At 44.0% G+C, this 20,194-nt stretch overlaps 1 protein-coding gene and 1 non-coding gene across 3 annotated transcripts; one reads left to right on the top strand and one right to left on the bottom strand.

Moving 5' to 3' along the window:
• Positions 1-687: 687 nt before the first annotated feature.
• LOC119181949 (U4atac minor spliceosomal RNA) lies at positions 688-811 on the bottom strand. The gene has a single exon (XR_005111237.2). It is a non-coding gene; the product is annotated as a U4atac minor spliceosomal RNA (small nuclear RNA).
• Positions 812-1,451: 640 nt separating this feature from the next.
• On the top strand, positions 1,452-18,391 carry LOC119181300 (RAB7A-interacting MON1-CCZ1 complex subunit 1). Of its 2 annotated transcripts, XR_012886521.1 has the most exons (8): positions 1,452-1,555; positions 1,826-1,941; positions 2,562-2,655; positions 2,756-2,805; positions 3,670-3,807; positions 5,380-5,497; positions 6,206-6,514; positions 12,621-18,391. XR_012886521.1 is itself a non-coding variant. In XM_075875638.1 (7 exons), exons 1-7 carry the CDS (start codon positions 1,471-1,473, stop codon positions 6,442-6,444), a joined length of 840 nt encoding a protein of 279 aa, XP_075731753.1. In that variant the 5' UTR covers positions 1,452-1,470; the 3' UTR covers positions 6,445-6,620. The 2 variants fall into 2 exon arrangements, 1 of the variants encoding a protein (XP_075731753.1); XM_075875638.1 differs by lacking the exon at positions 12,621-18,391 and having other exon boundaries at positions 6,206-6,620.
• The last annotated feature ends 1,803 nt before the right edge of the window (positions 18,392-20,194 follow it).

Genomic DNA, 20,194 nt, shown 5'->3' with positions numbered 1-20,194 from the left:
GTGTGTGTATGTGTGCATTTTATATATGCAAGCAAATTGAAAAATTTTAAGGTGGTTTGAATCCCCCCCTCCCCTCTTGGCTACGCCCATTTACTAAAGCAGTCCACACCTTACAGAGGCTAGGGGAGGCAAAGAGCACATGGCTATAAAAAAGGATAAGGAATAGCAATTACAGAAATCAAGGTAAGAAGTTGAATACTTATTTCTACCCTCTGATGCTGGTGCAAGCATTCATTACTGAAATGACCAATTCACTTGAGCTCACTCTCAAAGAGTTCATGCACGCAGGTTGAAACGAGGCAGAAATTGTCGAACTTTTCATAACGCACTTCCGTAACACATTTTTCTGAAATGTCACTCGGGCACTCCCACAGCTACATCAATTTACGCAACTTTGTCGATGGAGGCGAACATTCTGTAGGCCCGTGCACTCTGATTTGGGTGCACGTTAAAGCACCCCAGGTGGTCAAAATTACCGGAGCCCTCCACTACGGCGTCTCTCGTTGCCATATGGTGGTTTTGGGACGTTAAACCCTACATATCAATCATTTTATGCAACTGCTTACCCATTTTATTCATTAACTACGTACAGGCGCCACTTGAGCGATGTCTAACACATGAACTCTTCATGATTGACCAGCGCGACCCGAAGAACTTTCATTAAATTTGAGACAACCGCCCCTCACGGGGTCCAAAAATTGCACCAACGCAAATTAATCGCGCGGCGCGTGAGTGTTGTTACACGGTGTCAGCAGGGCTGGCCTCACTTTACGATCCTTGGCACAACCAGGCTCCCCGTGATAAAGACGGTTGACTAGCAGAGCCTTGAACTAACTACCGCAAGTATTTAAACCTCCAAACAGTATTTAGTGACACAAACAAGTTTTTGCATTATGATTAGGTAGTGCATCATTTTCTAGCAATATGTTTCACGTAGTTGACGTATTATTTTACAAATCACGTAACCTTTAATTGAAAGTTAACATATAACAAAATTTTATTTTATATTAACCGAGTATTTGAGAAGATTGCGAATGTCGATACTTGCATTTGACAATACCACAGTGGCCAGATGAGGCCATGAGTTGTTGCCAGCCGAGAGAAGTATTACAATAATACTAGCTAGCTGCCTTGTAATTTTTGCAACGTGAAATCGTCCGTGAAGTATCACACGTTAAAATCACCAGCAAAACAAAAACGACAGCGCGCAACGCACGGCGTTTTGTGTTGAAAGGCGAAACATGGCAAACGTATGAAACTACGGGCAATAAAATGGCCTCTGAGATTGCACACAAAATTTTCTTTTATCGTGATAAAATACTAAAACTTGCAAATTATAACGTTATTTTTAACAATTAAACATGTTAAATTGATTATAACTTTATAACAATTTTTTATTGTTGAAAACTTCAACTTTTTTTATGGCAAAGTTGACAAAAGACAAGAAACAATCCGCTAACAGTGTGCAGGATGGAGGAGGGTGCTGCAAAAGAAATCACCGATGAAGTCGATGATTTAATACGAATTGTCGAAGATCTGAAGATCAAGTCTGTCGGTAAGGCACCTGTTACTGTTCGCCCATAACTAGCGCTGACCTACACTCAGGAATCGAGTCTCCAACGCTCGCCAAAAACGAAGACGCGACCCCATACAAACCACCCACTCCTGTCGAGTCGCTCCTCCTACTTTTATGTCCGCGTCGCTTTGTGTTTACATCGTGTCTTCTAGCTCGATACCGCGACTGCACGTTGCCGTTACAGTCGAGGCCGAGAGGACTCGATCCTTCTCAACCGCGATGACGGTACTCGATCGCTTCTTTTTCCAGTGCCGAGTTTGTTGGAGTCGTCCTTCTCCAAACTGCTGGAGCTCAAAAGCCGCCTCAGACGGGAAGAGATATCAAGGGAAACGGCAAACAAGGAAGTTCTACAGGACTTGGCAAAGGTTCGAGTGGTCTGATTAAGGTCTGCTTGTACGCATCGCGTGCGTAGCGTCCCGCCTCAGGTCTTGGTGCAGCAGTTTCGTTTCCGATGCATGCGTGCGATATGGTAACTGCATGTAGCGTGCAGTGCAGATCATATCCAGACCTGCTTTAAGCACGTGTCGATAGCACTTGCTTAGATAGCAAATACCGGTGCCGTGGCGCAAACATTATGCACCGAATTTTCGATGGAGGTGAACATGCTTGAGGGCGTGTTGCTTGGATTTAGCTGCACGTTAGAGAGCCTCAGGTGGTCGAAATGTCAGGAGCCCTCCACCGCGGCGTCACTCATGATCATAGCGCGATTCTGGGACGTTAAACACCAACAATTATATCTTATTATTTAGCTTACTTAATGCAACCTAGTTGCACATTATGTATGTATTACGTCTACTAGCAGTGAAATTTGCAGTTGAGTAGCTTGTATTTGACGCTCTGTGTGCGTCTGCATTATTGCATCTTGCTCGAACGAATCCGCCTGCCTATTCTTCGGACCGTGCCCAACACGGTCAAGACGCCTGGGCAATTACGCGGCATGTTTCTTAGGTTCTGCCCTGAATGTGTGCCTCTTTCTTTGGTCTAGATTGTTCTGGATGTCACATACTGCCGAGAGAACCGACTTGCTGACAACGATTTTTCAGACAGTGATTCTCTAGAACGAGTCCATGCCATAATCCGTAAGTGCACATCGTTGGTATTATGTGATGAGTGTGTCTTTCATGTTGACGAACAGCGACAGCGTTGAACCACACCCGACATGTTTCACATTGCACGCAGGTAGCCTGGAACATGTCGAGAACATCACAAAGCACTTGGGCTTCAACACGGTTAGTGGTTTGTGATGTTAGTGGTTTGTGATGGACAACCGCTCGTCGATGCATCACGATCCTTTCGATCGTAATTTAGCAACAAATGAAATTCTCGTAACCCTGAATGCTGCTTTTTTCGCACACTGTCGAAGAAGCATATTGCATCCAGGTTTGTGTTGCAGACCCCAGTTTCATGTTGTACGCACAAATTGAGGTTTTTTTTGTAATCTTGAGGAGAACACACAGCTGTCATTGCGGGCCGAGGGCATCTAAGCTCTCTCTGTTCATAAAGTGGTTGAAGGACCCACCGTTGCAGCTCATTGGTGGTAGCATTCATTCCAGAAAAAGGTTAACGACATACCAGGGAGTCAAGGTTTTGATCCTGATAATCTGTTGCAACATTCAAATGCATGTAGAACGCATAGATGCTCATGCTTCATTGAGTCAGGTGCACTTTAAATATTTCTAGGTGGTAAAAAAGTCAGTGCAGTGTGTGTTTCTCCTTTCTTTTTCATCCTGTGTTTTACATTTATCATGTGTGACACTGTTAACCCTTTGATAGTAGATTTTTTTTCCATGAAATGCTTCCCAAAAAAGTGTGTTTTTTATTGCCGAGTTATACTCTTCAAATGAATATATTTCGAAAAAAAAAAGTTTTGGGTGACCAATAAGAGAGAAAAAAAAATCATTTGTGTTGTAGGCAGGTGTAGGCCACACACCGTGTTCTCTTTCGTGAGCTAAGGCAATGTTTGTCCTAATAATTTCTTTAGCTCTCATTTCTCTGGTGTTCTGGAGAAGGCCTAGAGGAGTAGTGGTGTGCCCTTAAGAATTGCTGTTGCAGGGCAACCTTCAGTTTTGACAGCACGTTAAATTTCCTTGCAGGTAGTTGAAGGCCTCGGCGAGGAGCTTGCAGAGTGCATAGAATGGCGAAAGGGAGGACTAGTCTACATGTTCTGCCAGAGCAAGGAGGGAGATGACGACCACAGTTGGCTGATGGCCAACCAGGAAACTTTTCTCGCTGCAAGTGAAACTTTCTACTGCTTAGGAAAAACAGTGCATTTGCTGTGGAATTGGTGTGAAGTAGCAGCCCTTGTTTCAGCTAGTGGGGTGCGCTGTGTAAAACTCACCAATGGTGGCACTGCTGAAGCTCTCGTACGTCTGAGTGTTTGAAGACACGGACAAGCTGATTGGCCGAAAGTGTGGGGGGTGTGTCTGTCGGAGAAAAAATGTAACAGCAAATTTTTATTAGCAGACATTGCTATTCTGTTTAGGATCACTTCTAGGAAACAGTTGCAGAAGACAGACATTTAATATCAAGATACTCTAATTACTTAATTAAGGCAATCGACAGGCACCGTATTAACAAAACAGAATCCCCCCCCTTTTCTACAGTGCAGGGTAGCTAGCCAGGATCAGTCCTTGTTAACCTCTTATTAACCTTATTTCTCTCATCAGTATCTATAATTAATTATGAAGACCTTACCTCTTTGATGCATTTACTTTCACTACAAAGATTGTATTGCACTTGAACACATACTCTTTTCATTTGCATTGATTAGTTTGTGCAGCATGTTTCAGCTGGCTTATTTGTATGTATCAGCCACAAAAGCGCTGGTTAATATTTAGCAGCCTCTCATTTGGGAAATGCTGGGTGTATGCCTGTACGCGCTGCACTCTTTCCTGCAAGCTGGGATCTAATGTGCTCAGAATAACACAAATCTGGTGCCAACCGTTTTGTGGTGGCAGTTGTGCTGTCTTGAATCAAATTCAATTCCCTGGGGTAATGTTGCTACAAAAGTTGGCGAGGAGCACACTCGGGAAGAGCCGACCATCAGTGTGTGCACACATTGCATCGCTGCACGCATTCTTTTACATGACTGCAACTTGCCTGCCCATTACTGAGTAATGACCTGGTAATACTTTAAACACGACCTGGCAATACTTTCTACTCATTGAAAATAATTAAAACAGAAAAGGGCACCTAGCAGACCCGGCAGGTAAATATATTTTTGTGCAGTTTGTGCACATCTATAAAGCAGAAAAGTTGCATGAAAACTACAGAGGCAAGATTGCTGGCGCAGTTTCTTCTTTCAATGCGACATGTTTGTTTCATGTGTTAGATGCCCTGTTTGTTCGTAGTGCAAAGTACTACAGCATTCAGGACATCATTCTAGCTCAGCAAACCGCGTGACAGGTGAATAGCAATGTTTAATGACTCCTTGTTCAAAGTGCTTACTCCCAACTGTATTCTAAAATGTTGTGTAACAAATTCATAAATGAAATGGATGTACATAATTTGTAATAAGCGTATGTCATATGCTGATAATGGCAGGGAGTATTTTACGCATTTTCTTGAGGAGTCGAGTAGGTGCTAAATTTTTACAGTGCGAGAGGTTCCGTTTTGTGTCACACAACTTTACATGTGCAACTCAGTCACGGCCGAGCTGCGACCCGTAAGAGTTTCCTTTTATGCCTGCGACATTGTATTTGTATTTGCAGTGCCCAGGTTCTACTCAACTGCGTAGGAATTGTTAAAGCTTGTGCAGTGTCATTCACTGCACGCATCTTACATCTTTTTTAATGACTGTTCAGCTGCTGCAGCAAGGCGTGCAGCACCTCACGGCAATGCTCAACGTTCGTCGCCCGTTGAGGGTCGAGGAAGTCGCAGTGCTGTCAGGGCAAACGGATGTGCTGGAACTTCTGGAGAAAGGCAAGTGGCAGCTGGCAAGGTAGCCTATCTAAACCCTGAATGTGTAGCCTAAAAAGATTTTTTTCCCTGCCTCTATGATAAAATTTGTTGGTCCCATCTAAGTAAAATTACAGGATATTTACCGTATTCTAGGAAAAGCACCGCAGGTGCAAAATCGATAATAGTGTCTGGGGCTTTACATCCCAAATCCACGATATGATCATGAGAGATGCCGTAGGGGAGGGCTCCGAAAATTTCGACCGTCCGGTGTTGTTTAACGTGCACCGACATTGCACAGTACACGAGCCTCTGGCATTTCGCCTTAATTGAAAAAGGACTGCCGCTTTCCCTTTTCACTCTCCTATGACGGCGAAGTACAGTTGGCTCAGTTATGCTGATGTTATGACTGCTGTGTGATGGGATACACGGATTGTGCGATCGATGATCAGTGTCTCAAACAGGCTGGCCAATGTTTCGATAGGTGAACCTAGCTTGTGTTCCAGTTCTTGTATATCAATCCACGCTTTAATGTGATGGTCGTCACCTTTTCTTGGATTTTCTCTGTAACGGAGCATGTTTTGCAGCTGCTGTTCGTGGTGCTAAGTAACCTCTTCCGGAAACGTGAAGCACAGATGAGTGCTTGCTGCTGCTTCGTGAATTCCAAACGCTCGGTGTGACCAAGGTATAGTTTTAAGCCTGAATGGTCGCTTTCTATGTCGAACATTGCAGGTATCTACAGCGATGTGCATGCGCTGTCGCTCATGTACGCCGGTGAGATGTGCTTCTGGCTGGTGACGTACTCGAAGAGGTGGGACCGGCCTCTCGACATGGCACACGCGTTGCCACTTGGCAGGCGGCTGCTACAGGACTACATCAGCGCCGTTGAGGGCCCCTTGCAAGATGCGGGCTGGAACTGCAGCCGCGCTCGGCAGCTTCTGACGCAACTGGACGAGGAGGCGCAGTGCTGAAGTGCAGCCAGTGTGCGTGGTGGAGTCAATGCAGAATCAAGCCAAAGACAAAGCCCGGATGAGAAGCAAGGTACATGCCCGTTCCTAATTGTGTGTTAGAAGGATCCCCAAACACCACTCGACTGTTCCCTGAAAAGTTGCACTGTTTCTAGTCAATAAATGGTTTCAGAAACGTGGTGGTGCCCGAGATGTGTTTCCAGCTGCTCTGAAGATAGCGAATTTTAGTACTGTGCACATTGTATCCGTCATGGTCTAGCATACGCAAAAATGTTTTTGCGCAGTGCCCAAGTGTGCAAGCCTTAGGTAGGCAAAAGAAAGTGGAACTCAGTTTTTTCAGCCAGACTTGCACAAATTATTACTTACTTAAACTCATTCAGACTCGAATTGAGCCACGAGTCTGAGTGAGTTCAAGTGAGTCTACTCATGAGTGAGTTCGCTGACCTATCGTGCAAGTACAACACTTCTGCACAAGCTCGTGATGCTGAGCACTGTGTTCCAGTTAGTAGTATTACAGATGCTACATATGCACTAAAACTCACTAATGACTGTGCACTTACACACAGCATACCTCCAAAGTTCAAGAATTCTGAATTTGAGAGATTTCTGCAGCGGGGGGGGGGGGGGGGGGGGGGCTGAATTATTTGCTCCTGTTTCTTTCGGCACCAAAAGTAAACACAAGGACAAACAAACAAACAAAAAAACATCACAGAAAACAAGAGGGGGTGGGGGTGGGGGTCTCAATCGCAAGTGCAAACATCAGCGCTGCGTTCGGCTTGGAGTGGCCGAACACACGAAGGTAGGGAATTTTCCACTAAGGTGAGAGTCTCAGAGGATCAACACAATTAGCAGAATTTATTTCCTTCAAAACAACTCTTGTACGTCTTACTGGGACACACTTGAACGCACGGGACGGCGCAGCTGGCTGCCGCAATAGCGCGGGTCAAAGCTTTGCTCCTTGCTAGATTCTTTTGTCAGGAATGCCAAAATACGTCTGGCCCCTTTGTTATTGACAGTCTAGGCTAAGCTGGTTTTTTGCCGCCACCGCCGTCCTTCACCGTATATGTATACTTATCTATATATATTAACGCTCTAGAAAGGAAAAAAAGCCGCCCGCGCTCGGTGCCCAGCTCCTTCAATGTGCCGTCCCGCGCTTATCTTTGACGCGTACTTTGCTCCGCGAAGGGGGATGGGGGGGTTGATGCTTGTGCGTGCGCGCTTATTTTTCGGTCGGGAGAATGGTGTACCTTCAGCTTTCACTGGAACGATTGCGTTAGTTGCCAGGCCCGCAAAGGTATCTCCGGTCTATGCACAGGCCCCGTTTGTGAAAGAGCGCGCTTTTCATACACATGTAGCGAGGTATAACTGGGACACTTGTTAGTTTGTACTCAACCGCACCTGTGATTATGTATCGAGCATCGCTTTTTTTGTTTAAACAGCACGTTACGTGTCGAGCGGCAAACGTTGTTGATTCGCTTTCGTCTTGTGTGTATTGTTTCCGTGCATCATTTGTGCGTGAGCAGCGCTCTGCGCGTTTCGATCTGCTTGCCGTTCTCAGTGTGACATTCCAAGTTGTTGCTGTCGCATTGATTGCTTCGGCCTTGCGGCGAAACTGTGACTTTTTTTTTTTACGTATTTACTGCCTTTAGTCTACCCCTGCGTGCCCTCAGAGCTCGTGGATCGCTATCGCACCGCCGCGACCGGAATGTTGTGCACGGCGGTTGCGGCAAATGGTAGTTCCTTTTTCAATCCCCGTATGCTTGACCGGGCACACGCCTTCAAAACAAAGTCATTTTATGCCGTCTACGATCGCATCTGCCGCGGTTTTGTCCGCTGGGTTTGCGGAAAGCAACGTTGCCTTGACTGGTTGAGTGTTGGACGCCATACATGATCGCGTGAAGAGGACAGACCACGGTTTCATCGACAGTGGTTGTGGGAACGACAATCACGCACACTGTAGAAGACAGTGCGTGCGCCGGTTGCACGCGTACTTGCGAAGCTTCGAGTACGCTTCGCAAGTACTTGCAAGGCCTTCGTTCGACGATTTCTGAACTAGAGTTCGTATCATCTTCCACGATTAGGAAATGTTTTGTTTGTTTGTTTGTTTATTTGTTTATTGCATACTGCCAGCCACCTCTTGGTGGCCAAGGCAGGAGTGATACAAACTTTCATACTTGCAGCCACATATAACACTACACTTCACGGCGCAGAAATAAAATCACCACATAACAGGTTTACGTGGAACATGAATACTCGGGTTACAGGAGCAACACAAGAGCGGTATCGAAAATACAATCCAAATTTTTATTCCTAACACGAAGTGTAAAAACATCATTAGAAGAATTGAAATCTGCACATACAACCAGACAGCTTTTACTACAAACAGGCAGTGGCAGCTGATAAAAATGCGTCGGGCGCTGCGATGCTGGTGACGTCATGAGGTAGTTCATTCCAGTCGGAAATTGTTCGTGGAAAGAATGAATATCGCCGAGAATTTGTTTTTGTAAGCGGCACCACTATGGTGTTATCATGCTTGTTCCGAGTTTTTCGCGATGTATTGCACTGCATGTAAGTGTTAAAGGCGAGTCCTGAGTGTCCGTTGACTATGTTATAAAGGAATTTTAAGCGATGTAGCTTTCTACGGGACTCCAATGTGGGAAGAGCGGATCTATTACGGAGTTCAGTGACTGAACAGTGTCTACTGTATGCGTGGTAAATAAACCGAAGGGATTTATTTTGGACTCGTTCTAGTAAGTATATTTCTGTTTGCGTGTGAGGATCCCATACAACGTCAGCATATTCCAACAATGGGCGTACCTATGTCGTGTAAGCGACTAGTTTTGTTTTGCTGGTGCAGTGCCTCATGCGATGCTTTAAGAACCACAATCGCCGCAGTGCTGCTGATGTTATACCTTCGATATGAGTTTTCCAGCTCAAATTAGAAGTGATTGTCAGACCAAGGTATTTATACTGGTTAACTGTTGTTATAGCAGTGTTGTTTAACATGTAAGTGAATTCCGAGGGGTTTTTTTTACGTGTTATGGTCATCTTGACGCACTTTGCTATGTTGAGGCTCATTTTCCAGGAGTTACACCATGCTGTAATAACCGATAAGTATTCATTTAGGGTGGCGTGATCTGTTCTTGATTGAATGGGCAGGTACGCAACGCAGTCATCCGCGAAAAAACGACACTGCACAGTAGATTCGGATGACATGTCATTTAGATAAACTAAAAATAAAAGTGGTCCTAAGACAGAGCCCTGCGGTACCCCAGAATGCACGGGAGCGGAAGAAGAATTTTTATCTGCTATCCGATCGTGTTGGTGTCGGTGGGATAGATAACAATCAAGCCATCGAAGAATTCTTTCATTGGTTAGGATTCGGCGAATTTTAAACATCAAATGGGAATAGGAAACTCGGTCGAAAGCTTTTTCGAAGTCTAAAAAAATCGCATCAATTTGTCCGCCTTTGTCAAGTGTTTTTAGAAAGTCATCAGTAGTGTGAATTAACTGTGTGGTGGTTGAAAAGCCTTGCGGGAAACCGTGTTGATTTGGGAAAAAAAAATGGTTACTCTCCAGAAATGAACTTAAGTGTTTGAAAAGGAAGTGTTCCATAACCTTGCCGACTGTACATAACAACGAAATAGGGCGGTAGTTTTTCACGTCATATTTATCACCTGATTTATGAATGGGTACCAATTTACCCTTCTTCCAATCTACTGGAACTTCGCCTTGTAACAGGCTTTCCCTAAATATTAAGCCTAAGTATTTGGAACACCACTCGGCGTACCGATAAAGAAAAGCATTAGGTATTTCATCCGGCCCAGCCGATTTTTTTGTGTCAAGATGAAGTAGAGCTGACAAGATGCCTTCATCTGTTATAATCAAGTCTGGCAGTTCGAGAATGTTTGCGTGGAAATCAGGAGGGGTGTCACCCGTTCGCAAAAAAACAGAAGAGAAGTAGTCGTTAAATGCTGTCGCTATGCAGCTGGCATCAGTCACGTCCGCGTCCTTGGTTTTAATTTTTGTCACTTTCACTTTTTTGTCGGAGAGGTGCATCCAAAATTTTCTTGGATTGGTTGTGAGAAAGTTGTGCATTTTTACGTTGAAGAAATGAAATTTGGAGCTTTTAATCTTGTTGCGCAGTTCGGCGCGGAGGCTCGTCAGAGCAGCACTACGTGGTTGTGTTTTTGAGCGTGACAGGCGTTTTATCTTGCGTTTTAAATGGAGTATTTCGCGCGTAATCCAAGGACTACGGCCGTGTATTTTTTTCACTTTCTCCGGAACGAACGAACTTATACATTTGTGAACGGTTGTCTTAAAGTGCGACCATAGCTGGTTAACGTCACAGCGATTATGAAGATGTTTGTTAGAAATTTTGTCATACTCCTCCTCTAGGAGGTCCAAAATACTTTCGTCCGAAGCAGTATTAAAATTGAGGAATCTACATACCTGGGTAGCCGAGGGAGTACACAACATGTTGGTTTTAAATATTACTAGTTCGTGGTCCGATATACCTGGTACAACTTCAGTTGTGTTGTTCAACTTGCAAATAGACTCAGAAACAAAAATAAGGTCCAGAATCGAACTCGTGCCTGCAGTGACACGCGTAGGAGTCTTTACAAGTTGCGTCATGCTACAGGAAAACGCTATATCAAGTAGCAATTCGGAGTGCTGGCAGGGTGTTGTAACGCAAAAGTGATCCCAGTTTATTTTTGGCAGATTTAAATCACCTCCTACAAGAATGTGGGTATAACGTTTGCTTTGTTCAAGCAAAAAATCTTGCAAAGCTTCGAGTACCGCTATATCGGAATTGGGCGGCCTGTAGACAGCGCCAATGAGCATGCTCAAATTTTTATGCCGAAGAACTATCCAAGTCATTTCGACGCACGTCCCGTGCGACAAAAACCTTAAAATCCATGCCCTTTTTCAGCACTATCGCTACACCGCCCCCCTTTGCACCTCGGTCGTGACGAACGATTTCATGAGAGCTAGGAATTACTGCCGAGTCGGGAATGTCATTTGGAAGCCATGTTTCAGTAAGGATTGTGACGTCGGGATCATAAGCAATGAGGACGCTTTCTAGATCGACCGATTTGTTGACGACACTTCGAGCATTTATGTTTATTACAGAAAATGTTGAAAATGTTGAACACAGAAAATGTGTTCAGAACAATCAAGTTTAGGCCCAAAAGACATAGCGGAATTTCGCTGAGGAATTTTACAAATTCGCATCTGCCGCGGTTTCGCATCACTGAGATTCTACTGTGCCTTTAGATGAACGCCTCTTAAACTCAGTCATAATGAAATGGAGTAGGTTCGAAAAGCCTGGAGCGAATTGAGCTGCTTTTTTGTCAAGGCGGCCGGATCACGCACAAAAATTTGAATTTCCAGGAGATTTGCATGACAACCGTACAAACGGAAGAAACGGTCCAAATCCGGGAGACTTGGCAGGTATGACACAGTTACAGCTAATGATAGTGTGAAAATTGATCCACTAGACTTGTGCGAATAGTGAACTTTAGGTTTGAAGCGAACGGTGATTTTGGTCCAGCAATTTCTAGTTTAATTGGAATAGTATATACATATTACATATTTTAGAGAAAAATTGGCATATTTGTCTCAACCTAACTAACCTCCACACACTGGCAGATAGTTAGGTCACAGGCTGCACAAACTGGCCTTTCACGGTGGCAGATAAAACATGTTGCAATATTTTTAAAAGTTGTAAGAAGGCCTGTGCAAGTGCAATTTATTTTTTGTTGTTCAAAGAAAGCGGAAACAACTTTGAATAGTAGCATGATTCGACTTTTGACAGAATGAACGCGTTAACCTGTGAAATATGTCATGTTTTACAATTTGCCATCCTCAGAGCATATAAGCTGGCACCGCAAGCTTTAAACTTAAAAAATGATGAATCAATGTGAGGGTAATATGTTTGAGGTAGTGCGGATTTTCATTGGATAGCTGCTTTCACGGTTTAGCATTCCTTTGCTGCAGTGAAACCATCCTCACAGGGGACTCAGAAACTTTCAATAATTTAAGTTTGAATCGAAGCAATTTCAAATGTTCACACACATCACTTGGTGCTTTCTTCAGCCACGTCATGGCTTTTATTATTTTCATTTTCACTTCAGTTCACACTGGGCGGTTCTCATTGCTCATTTTTACTGTTTCAGATTCACGGACGTTCTCGTCAGGTGCAGCAACGTCAAGTTAAAACATTTCGGCATTGTTCCTGGACGTCTTGAGAGCATCAGTACCATCATCAGCGGGACCACAGCGGAGGATATCTTCTATTGGAGAGGAGCATCAGCTGTTTCAGGCACCAGCTAGCAGGCCTGTCTGAGCAGTACTATCTAGCCAGGTAGCTAGCACAGCTCCATAGTCTTGTGTAAGCTAAGCGTCGGGAGGAAATAGACTGCAATAGTGTAACGATGACCGCTAGGTCTTGCTGGCAGTTCAGTTAGATACATATTCTCTGTAGTTTTTTCGCTTCACTCGTTGCTTTGCTGTTTGCACGTGTTTGATAGATTGATTTTTAATGGCTCATTAGTCACGCTATTTGTGGTATATTCTGGTTTGCATGTGCATACGACAGACCTCTCACGGTTTTTCGGTTTTGGTGCATTTAAACTGCCTTCAAGAGTGTGTTGTGAACAGCTCACTTTTGAGGATGCCACTTTCCAGAGCGTGTTGAGCTGAACCGGCATTTCCCTCATTCAGATAAGATGCTGTGCCAGACGCATTTGTGAATGTACATGTACCGTCTTGACTTGCGTAATGAACACACTCCCATAGTAAACGTACCCTCAACTTCAGTTGTCAAAATTTGAATATTTCTTTTCCCTGCGCAATAAGCACACCTACTACATTAGTCCACCGCGGTACCGCTAACCGACACCTGGCGCCTTTTTGCCTGTTGGATCTCTTCCGATTTTTATTCTTTTGCCGACCCCCCACTCGCCATCTCGGCTCCCCCCCCCCCCTTCACCCACTGCCGCGCGCCATATAGCCTTTTTTTTTCTTCATCTGCGCGCGGCATGTGCGCAGTCTTTAATACATATGTGCCACAGCGGGGTTCACAAACGTTACGAATAGGGACATCACAGCTGACAAGAACACAGTGAGCGAAGGTCACGAAACTGCCCGCGCCAACTGACGGTCGCTTCCTGCATGGCTTAACCACATGCATGCAATTTACGAGCGTCGACGACAGGATTTGCTGTCACTATGGCTGTCGCAAAGGGCCATTCGATGCCATCGCGTCTCAGGTTTCTGGAAAACTATAGAGAAATCGCTTATCGCCCAGAAAAAATCATGAATATTTCGCAACGTGGTCCCCGATTGTCGCTTTGGTCTCAAGTGAGGCGGCTGCTATATTTTGTCGTTAACCTTGTTATCGACAGTTTGTTTTAATGCTTGGGTGGTAGCTTGCTGCAACGTTGGTTGCTTGCTACAATGTCAACGGCGTCGTTGCGGTCGTCGTGCGAGGTTGCCACGAAGTTGGCTAAGTGCGTTGTGGCTTCGTAGCGCACACCTCTGGGCGTCCTTTGAGATCACAGCAGATACCACTGTTGCAGTTAAACAATTGCAAAAAAAATGTAGTCGCGAAATGCTTTTAGGGCATGCACGGGCGGCGTGGGAACAGCTTGCAGAAGATAGCACCTTCAACCTCTGAAGATGAGTGAAGTGCTACAAAGAAGCTAAGCGACCTAACCTTTTTTTTTTGCATTACTGCATTTTTTTGCTTATATCAAAAAATGTTTTCACAAAATTTTCCCCGCATAATAAACACACCGCCCAACTTTGCTCCGATTTTTTTAGAAAAAAAGTGCGTTCATTACGCGAGTAAATATGGTATCTCCAAAAGTGAGCAAGATTTTTCATGTATATGCCAACATAACAAGCTAGGAATGTACTGTCTGTATAAATTTAGCTATGCTCAAATGCTACATCACAGTGCGATAAAGAACTGCTCTGTTGTAATGTGCATTCTGTATCGCACGTTTTGCTCCCCATTCGGGCAAAGCCAGATACACGAAAGTCGTCAACTTGTTTGTGTTTGAGTCAATGCTGATAGTGCTGCAGAAATCAAATGAGCCAAAACAGATTGCCATGCCCCAGGTAAAGTGCAAAAACCAAGGACGGAGGGAAAATGCTTCAGATCCAGTATAGTGCGTGTTCTCCCTTTGTTCCATGTGGCTTTACACTTTGCTTGCTAAGTGTCGTACCGATAAAGCTGAATTTTTACGCTTTTCAAAAATTTATTTCTTTTTAGTTGTACCCTGGCTTCCAAATTCCAACTAAACTCTGCTTGTACCGCGACATTTGATGTCAGTACCAGCTACAAATCCATTTGGTCAGGAATTCCCAAAATGCCTTGGCCTCGACAAACTACTGCTACCTTTCTTTTGCATCATTGTGTTAGCCTGGCAAAATATCTATACATTCAAGAGTACAAATATATCAACGGACCTTCAACTAGCGGTTCCACGTTGAATGGTTACACAGGGTTGCTTGGGTCAAAAATCATTTTAAAGAACAGCTCACAAGCAGCATGAAATGTCCATTCATCCAATTTGACACTGTTGTGGTGGTGTCTGATCCCACACACACTTGCATACTAGAAAATTAGCGTGCGCAGTAAAAATGGCAAGCAAAACCTTCATCAACCAAGTGATATGTCTTGCTTTAATTCCTGTCTCCGCTTCCAACATCTGAATTCACTTCTGCTTTTTATCGTGGTCTCTTGATTTATAGCTACAGAACAGTTCCTGCACAACTTCAGTTCACATCGGTTCATTTACATCAAGGACATAACATCCTATCGTGGAAAGGCGGTGTTGGAGGCCTACAAAGCCACACCGAGTCGCGAGCAAGCATTGGAGCTTTGCGTGAAAGGCGAAAGTTTGAAAGAGCTTTGCTCTGTGTAAATTCTAAAACGAATGCGTTGGGTTTGCTACTGTGTTATATTGCATTAAAAATCGTAAAATCTTACGCACTTGTTAGTCTCTAACAATGCTGTTCTACCACATGAAGGCTCGTTTCAATTTCGTTCCGTGTTATGATCGGTACGTATGACAGAGTGATGGACCAGCTTTTTTATCATTGTTCTGATGCACAAGATTGTAATTTACCTTTGCATTAAGATATAACATGGCAGGATCCTGCGAAACACCTGTGTCTTCAAAAGCGTGAAAGAGAGACACGCATAATGCTGTCCGTGACTTCGGTATTGCGAGCCGGGCTGTCAACATGCCGGTGAACGTGTCACTTTCGTGTCGCTGTCAATTGCTACGGAAGAGGCATGAACTAAATTTTTCATCGCTAGTTATCGAGCGATGCAGGAAGTGTATGATAAATTTACACCGCTCATCCCGACCTTGAATTAAGAACTCGAAATTGCTAGTGTCGCTTCCGGCTGCGCGGGCGATGTCTTTGGCAGCAAGTGTGAACCCTCGGAGAGCAAGGCACAGGTGGGCACTATGAACAGGAAAAGGAGGATGTGGTGCGATCGAATAACAAGGTTTACAATAACAACTTCTGAACGATCAGCTCCAAAAGCTACAGAAATGTGCAACTGTGCTCGAGTTTAGCTACCATGGTCTGCACACATTCATTCCTTGGTGCCACAAGATACGCCATTGCGTGAATAATTCGCTGCAACACAGGCAGTCATCTGTGCTCACTACAACTGATTACTTTTGTTATATTCGTTCAAAGTGCAGTTTGTTGTCCCCTATGCATAGGTGTGAACGCATTGCTGTATAGATTGGGAATCCCCTGTATAGTCTGTAGGTTGTATTTTTACATTCGAACCGTGTTCGTCGTGAAGTGTCCAACGATGTACAATGCGCGTTGCATTTTGTGGTGAAGTTCATTCAGTGAGTACACTCTTGTCCTGATGGTGCCAGAAAAAAAAAAAAAAGCAAAGTTCTGACCTCTGCTATTACATTGTTATGTCGTTCTCTTCTGTGAACACCTGTGCCAATAAATGCCCTTCTGTAGACACACCTTAAGGGAGACACTGAATTGGCAACTATCGGGGCAAAATGGATGGTTGCAATCTCTGCATTCACAATTTATTCTAGCACTACTCCTGTATCAGTGCGACAGCACTTTGAGCTGGCTCAGACGATTGCTGTTCTGTACGGGAATTGCAAAGATGCCATTGCATTGCGTGAGCTTGCGTAACTCTGATGGACTACATTATTGTGGATTCACATGACAGGTTGATTCATAATTGGCAAGATTTCCTGGCATGCAAGAATTCAATGTGCGTAAAGCTGCTAGCTTGCTGCACAGTGCTGTTGCAAACAGAATATTACTTGTAATGTTAGTTAAACTTCATACAGTGAAGCTAAAGGGTAATTTGAACTATCTTTGTAATCCCCGCTCTTGCCTTTTACTCCTATATACCTGTAATAGCGTATAAAGAACTTTGCTGCGATAGCTCGGTTCAGCTGGCTTGCAGCCTCTAAGGTCTCGTCTAAGGATGAAAGCATGCACCTGTGTCAGCTGAAAGCTGAAGTGCTGACACAGTTGTTTTTGTAGCAAAAGCATGCATTTGTGTGGCCTTAAAATTTCTGGCTGCTGATAGCTGTATTTGGTGCAAAGGTATGTGCCTGTGTGAAGTTCTGGGTGACAGAGCTGTATTTGGAGCTAAAGAATGCCACTGCTGTATTTGGGATAGAAGCATGTACACTGTCGTTCTTTATAAAAAGGAACACGCAATCGCGTGACCTGCTCTCTACAACGGCTACTTACAGTACCTTGCAGTGCTTGTCCAGTGGACATACCTCTTTGTTTTGTTTGCCAATAAATGACGCCAAAAGCCAACGTCTTTTGCTGCCCGTTGATAATGGTCCTGTAGGCAGCCGCCGCAGAGTGCAGGCCATGCGCTCACATGTTCCCTTTCATAAAGGATGACAGTGTACGTACGTCACGACACAGCTGTACTTGGGGCAAAAGTGTGCACCATTTCAGGCAACGATGTTTTTTGATCCTTCAAGACAACGAGGTCACGATTCTTTTTAGAAGCAAACTCTAATAAAATTATGCCTCTGGGCATTTTACACTTCTCTAATGGCAACATCTTGAGCCAATCGTAGAGATACATGAACGAAACTGAAATTTTAAATATGGTGGAATTTGACTTTGCACAGGCTCTAGCCATGGTGCACCAGTATTGGTTTACAAGAGCTTTCGATAGCGGGGGAGAAAACATTTTCAATCAACCTTTGTGTACAGATCTCAATAAAGCTGCTGCAACTGAATATTCTGGTAAACTGGATGATCAGAATTCTGACTTCACTGTTACAGGACTGTTCTGGTCAACTGTCTGAATGCCTCCACCACAGACCGTCTTGATTTGTCATAATGCGTTGTCTTAAACTTGTCTCCAAGCTCTCGTGTCGTGCGAATCCACAACTCGGAATGCCTCTCTATATTCAGCAGAGTGCCAAACAAAGAATACTGTTCACATTTTTGCATTTTTCACTGTTGCTGCTTTGCGAAGAGCCAAAGCGTTGGTCTTAATTGGTCACTGAAATTGTTACCATGTGCATAGTAACGAGTGTTGTGTACTCAGAAAAGAGGATGCATTAATTGTACTGATTGAACTCAATGAAATTGCATATTCAGACCTTGACCACAGTGATTGACAGCCCTAGTTAAAAGTTTTTGCAGGTTCCCCTGTTTTTGAAACACCAAACAAACATTTTGCTAGAGAATATTCAGCAGTACAACAAGTGAACCGGCTCAGCCCAAAACTACAGAACTTGTTACACAAACAAGCAATTCTATATTTTTTCTTTGTGGATACAAGGCATGTACAGAACCTCTGAAGACATCGTGCTTCATCTTGTGCTTTGAAGATGGCGTTCATGTTAAAAATGCTGTAAGGAGTCTGCTGGTTTCATAGATTAAAAAGAAATTCCAAAATTGAGCACGTACCTTTTTCCGTTATGGCAGCACTGCATCCGTAGAAAGCAGCTGTCCCGCAACACAATGATTTGCAATGTAAACTGACAAAATAAAAAAAAAATGTGTGCACTTCTAAAAAAAAAAAAGAAAAATAATGAAGACTAAAAGGTGTGTGTGTGTGTGTGCGCTACTTTCAGGTAATGTATCAAAATTCTTCCAATTGACTAGGGGTGTGTGAATCGTGAAAAATCTGAAATCAAATGCAAATAGAATATTCCAAATAGTGGTGAAAAATCATATATACATACATCAGACACAAAAAGTTTCATTGAATTTCGAAAGAAAGAAGAAAGAAACGAAATCTGCTCATTTCCTTTAGCAGATAACGCGGCAAGCGACTGCTAGCACTACTACTGTCTTGCAAAAACGCAAGCTATTCCAGACGAAATGGCTCGCTAACACAAGGGGGTAGCTATCCGTTTTTTTTCCCCTACGGTCTCTATACGACTCGCCTGACAATGGTAATGCTGTGCATCGTCGTCACGAGTGCTCCGGGACCAAAATGTTCGGGTGCTTGTTCACAGCAGCATTTCAACTGCGTGCCGGAATGACAGAAGTTTCTGAAAATGTGGCACGGTGTGGCAGCGGTGACTGCACAGCGTGAACAAATTTTTAAATATGAAGCCAATCATCGAGGGTCTTGCGGGTCAAAGTCTGGCCGTTTTATGCCACTTCAAGCGTACACGACCAAATCATGCAAGAAGCGAGTGCCTACGTTTTGGAAGCGATGTTGTGAAGGGCTTAACAGTTTTCTAACTGTTCTTTAACACACGGAAATGACGATTTCCTTTCATATACAAGTACCCTCACTCTTTCACCAGAATATTGGCGAGTTCCAACGAGAGGCCTACTATAAAAACAGCGCTAGCTTTAGCCACCCCACGCCGCCAATGTTGCACCAGTAGTCTTTCAACGCATTTTAGATATTTCTATTAAATTGTTCCAAAATTCAAATACTAGCTGTCCAAAAGTAGAATCAAATTATTCCATTACGTATTATTTGATACGACGTGAAACTCGGAATATTTGCATCTACAATCGAAGGCACCGACAACAGATTTTTTCTAGACCACTTTTTTTTACCACACAACAGGAAGCTCACCGTCCTTAGTGATTGTAACATTATTAGTTAATCCCAAAAGCACGTAGTTATTTAAGTGGTAATTTTTCACCTGAAAGGCTCTAAAAACAGACGAGCCTATCCTCCAGCAACGCTGAGAGTTTATAGCGATGCCGCTAGCCCCTCGTGCGCTTTGTAAGAGCTGGCGTCGTCCTGCTTTCACAGGAATTCCTGGAACTATGCTTACCCACATTTATTTCGAGCTTTTCAATTCAACTATTTTTAAAAATGAGCTGTTACGATGAGATGATATAGCATTATATATCTTCCCTGCATCTGTACCGCATCGTGTGTGTCTGCACCGAAGGTTGCCTCCTCTGGTGGCATGGGTGGCTTGTTCCAGCGTCGTTGCTCACACAATACACGAGCCAATACACACAAGTGAAAGCGTCTCTGCACATATGCACAGCCGCGCCGAGTAGCCAGCAATGTGCACCATTTCGGAGGCTCATTGTGAGTAGCAATACGATGTCACTCCAAAATATTAGCGGCCAGGAAACTGTGTGCACGGCTGCATGAGCACGCTGAAAAGTTGCTCACAACGTGCTGACGAGCATTAGATCATTACGCCACGGGAAGGCAGCGCTATTATAATGCATACTACCAATGCAGGCCTATATGTACATTTATATGAACTAATTAATA

Source organism: Rhipicephalus microplus, chromosome 10, assembly GCF_043290135.1.
Source record: "Rhipicephalus microplus isolate Deutch F79 chromosome 10, USDA_Rmic, whole genome shotgun sequence".
In the NCBI taxonomy this organism is placed as follows: domain Eukaryota; kingdom Metazoa; phylum Arthropoda; class Arachnida; order Ixodida; family Ixodidae; genus Rhipicephalus; species Rhipicephalus microplus.
The sequence above is the reverse complement of the archived record's forward strand: the minus strand, read 5'-3'. Positions and strand labels throughout refer to the sequence as shown.

Coding starts and splice junctions, on each gene's coding strand:
- LOC119181300 (XM_075875638.1), top strand. CDS start 1,471: ATGGAGGAGGGTGCTGCAAAAGAAATCACCGATGAAGTCGATGATTTA. Junction 1,942..2,561: donor TTCTACAGGACTTGGCAAAG/GTTCGAGTGGTC, acceptor TCTTTGGTCTAG/ATTGTTCTGGATGTCACATA. Junction 2,806..3,669: donor AGCACTTGGGCTTCAACACG/GTTAGTGGTTTG, acceptor ATTTCCTTGCAG/GTAGTTGAAGGCCTCGGCGA.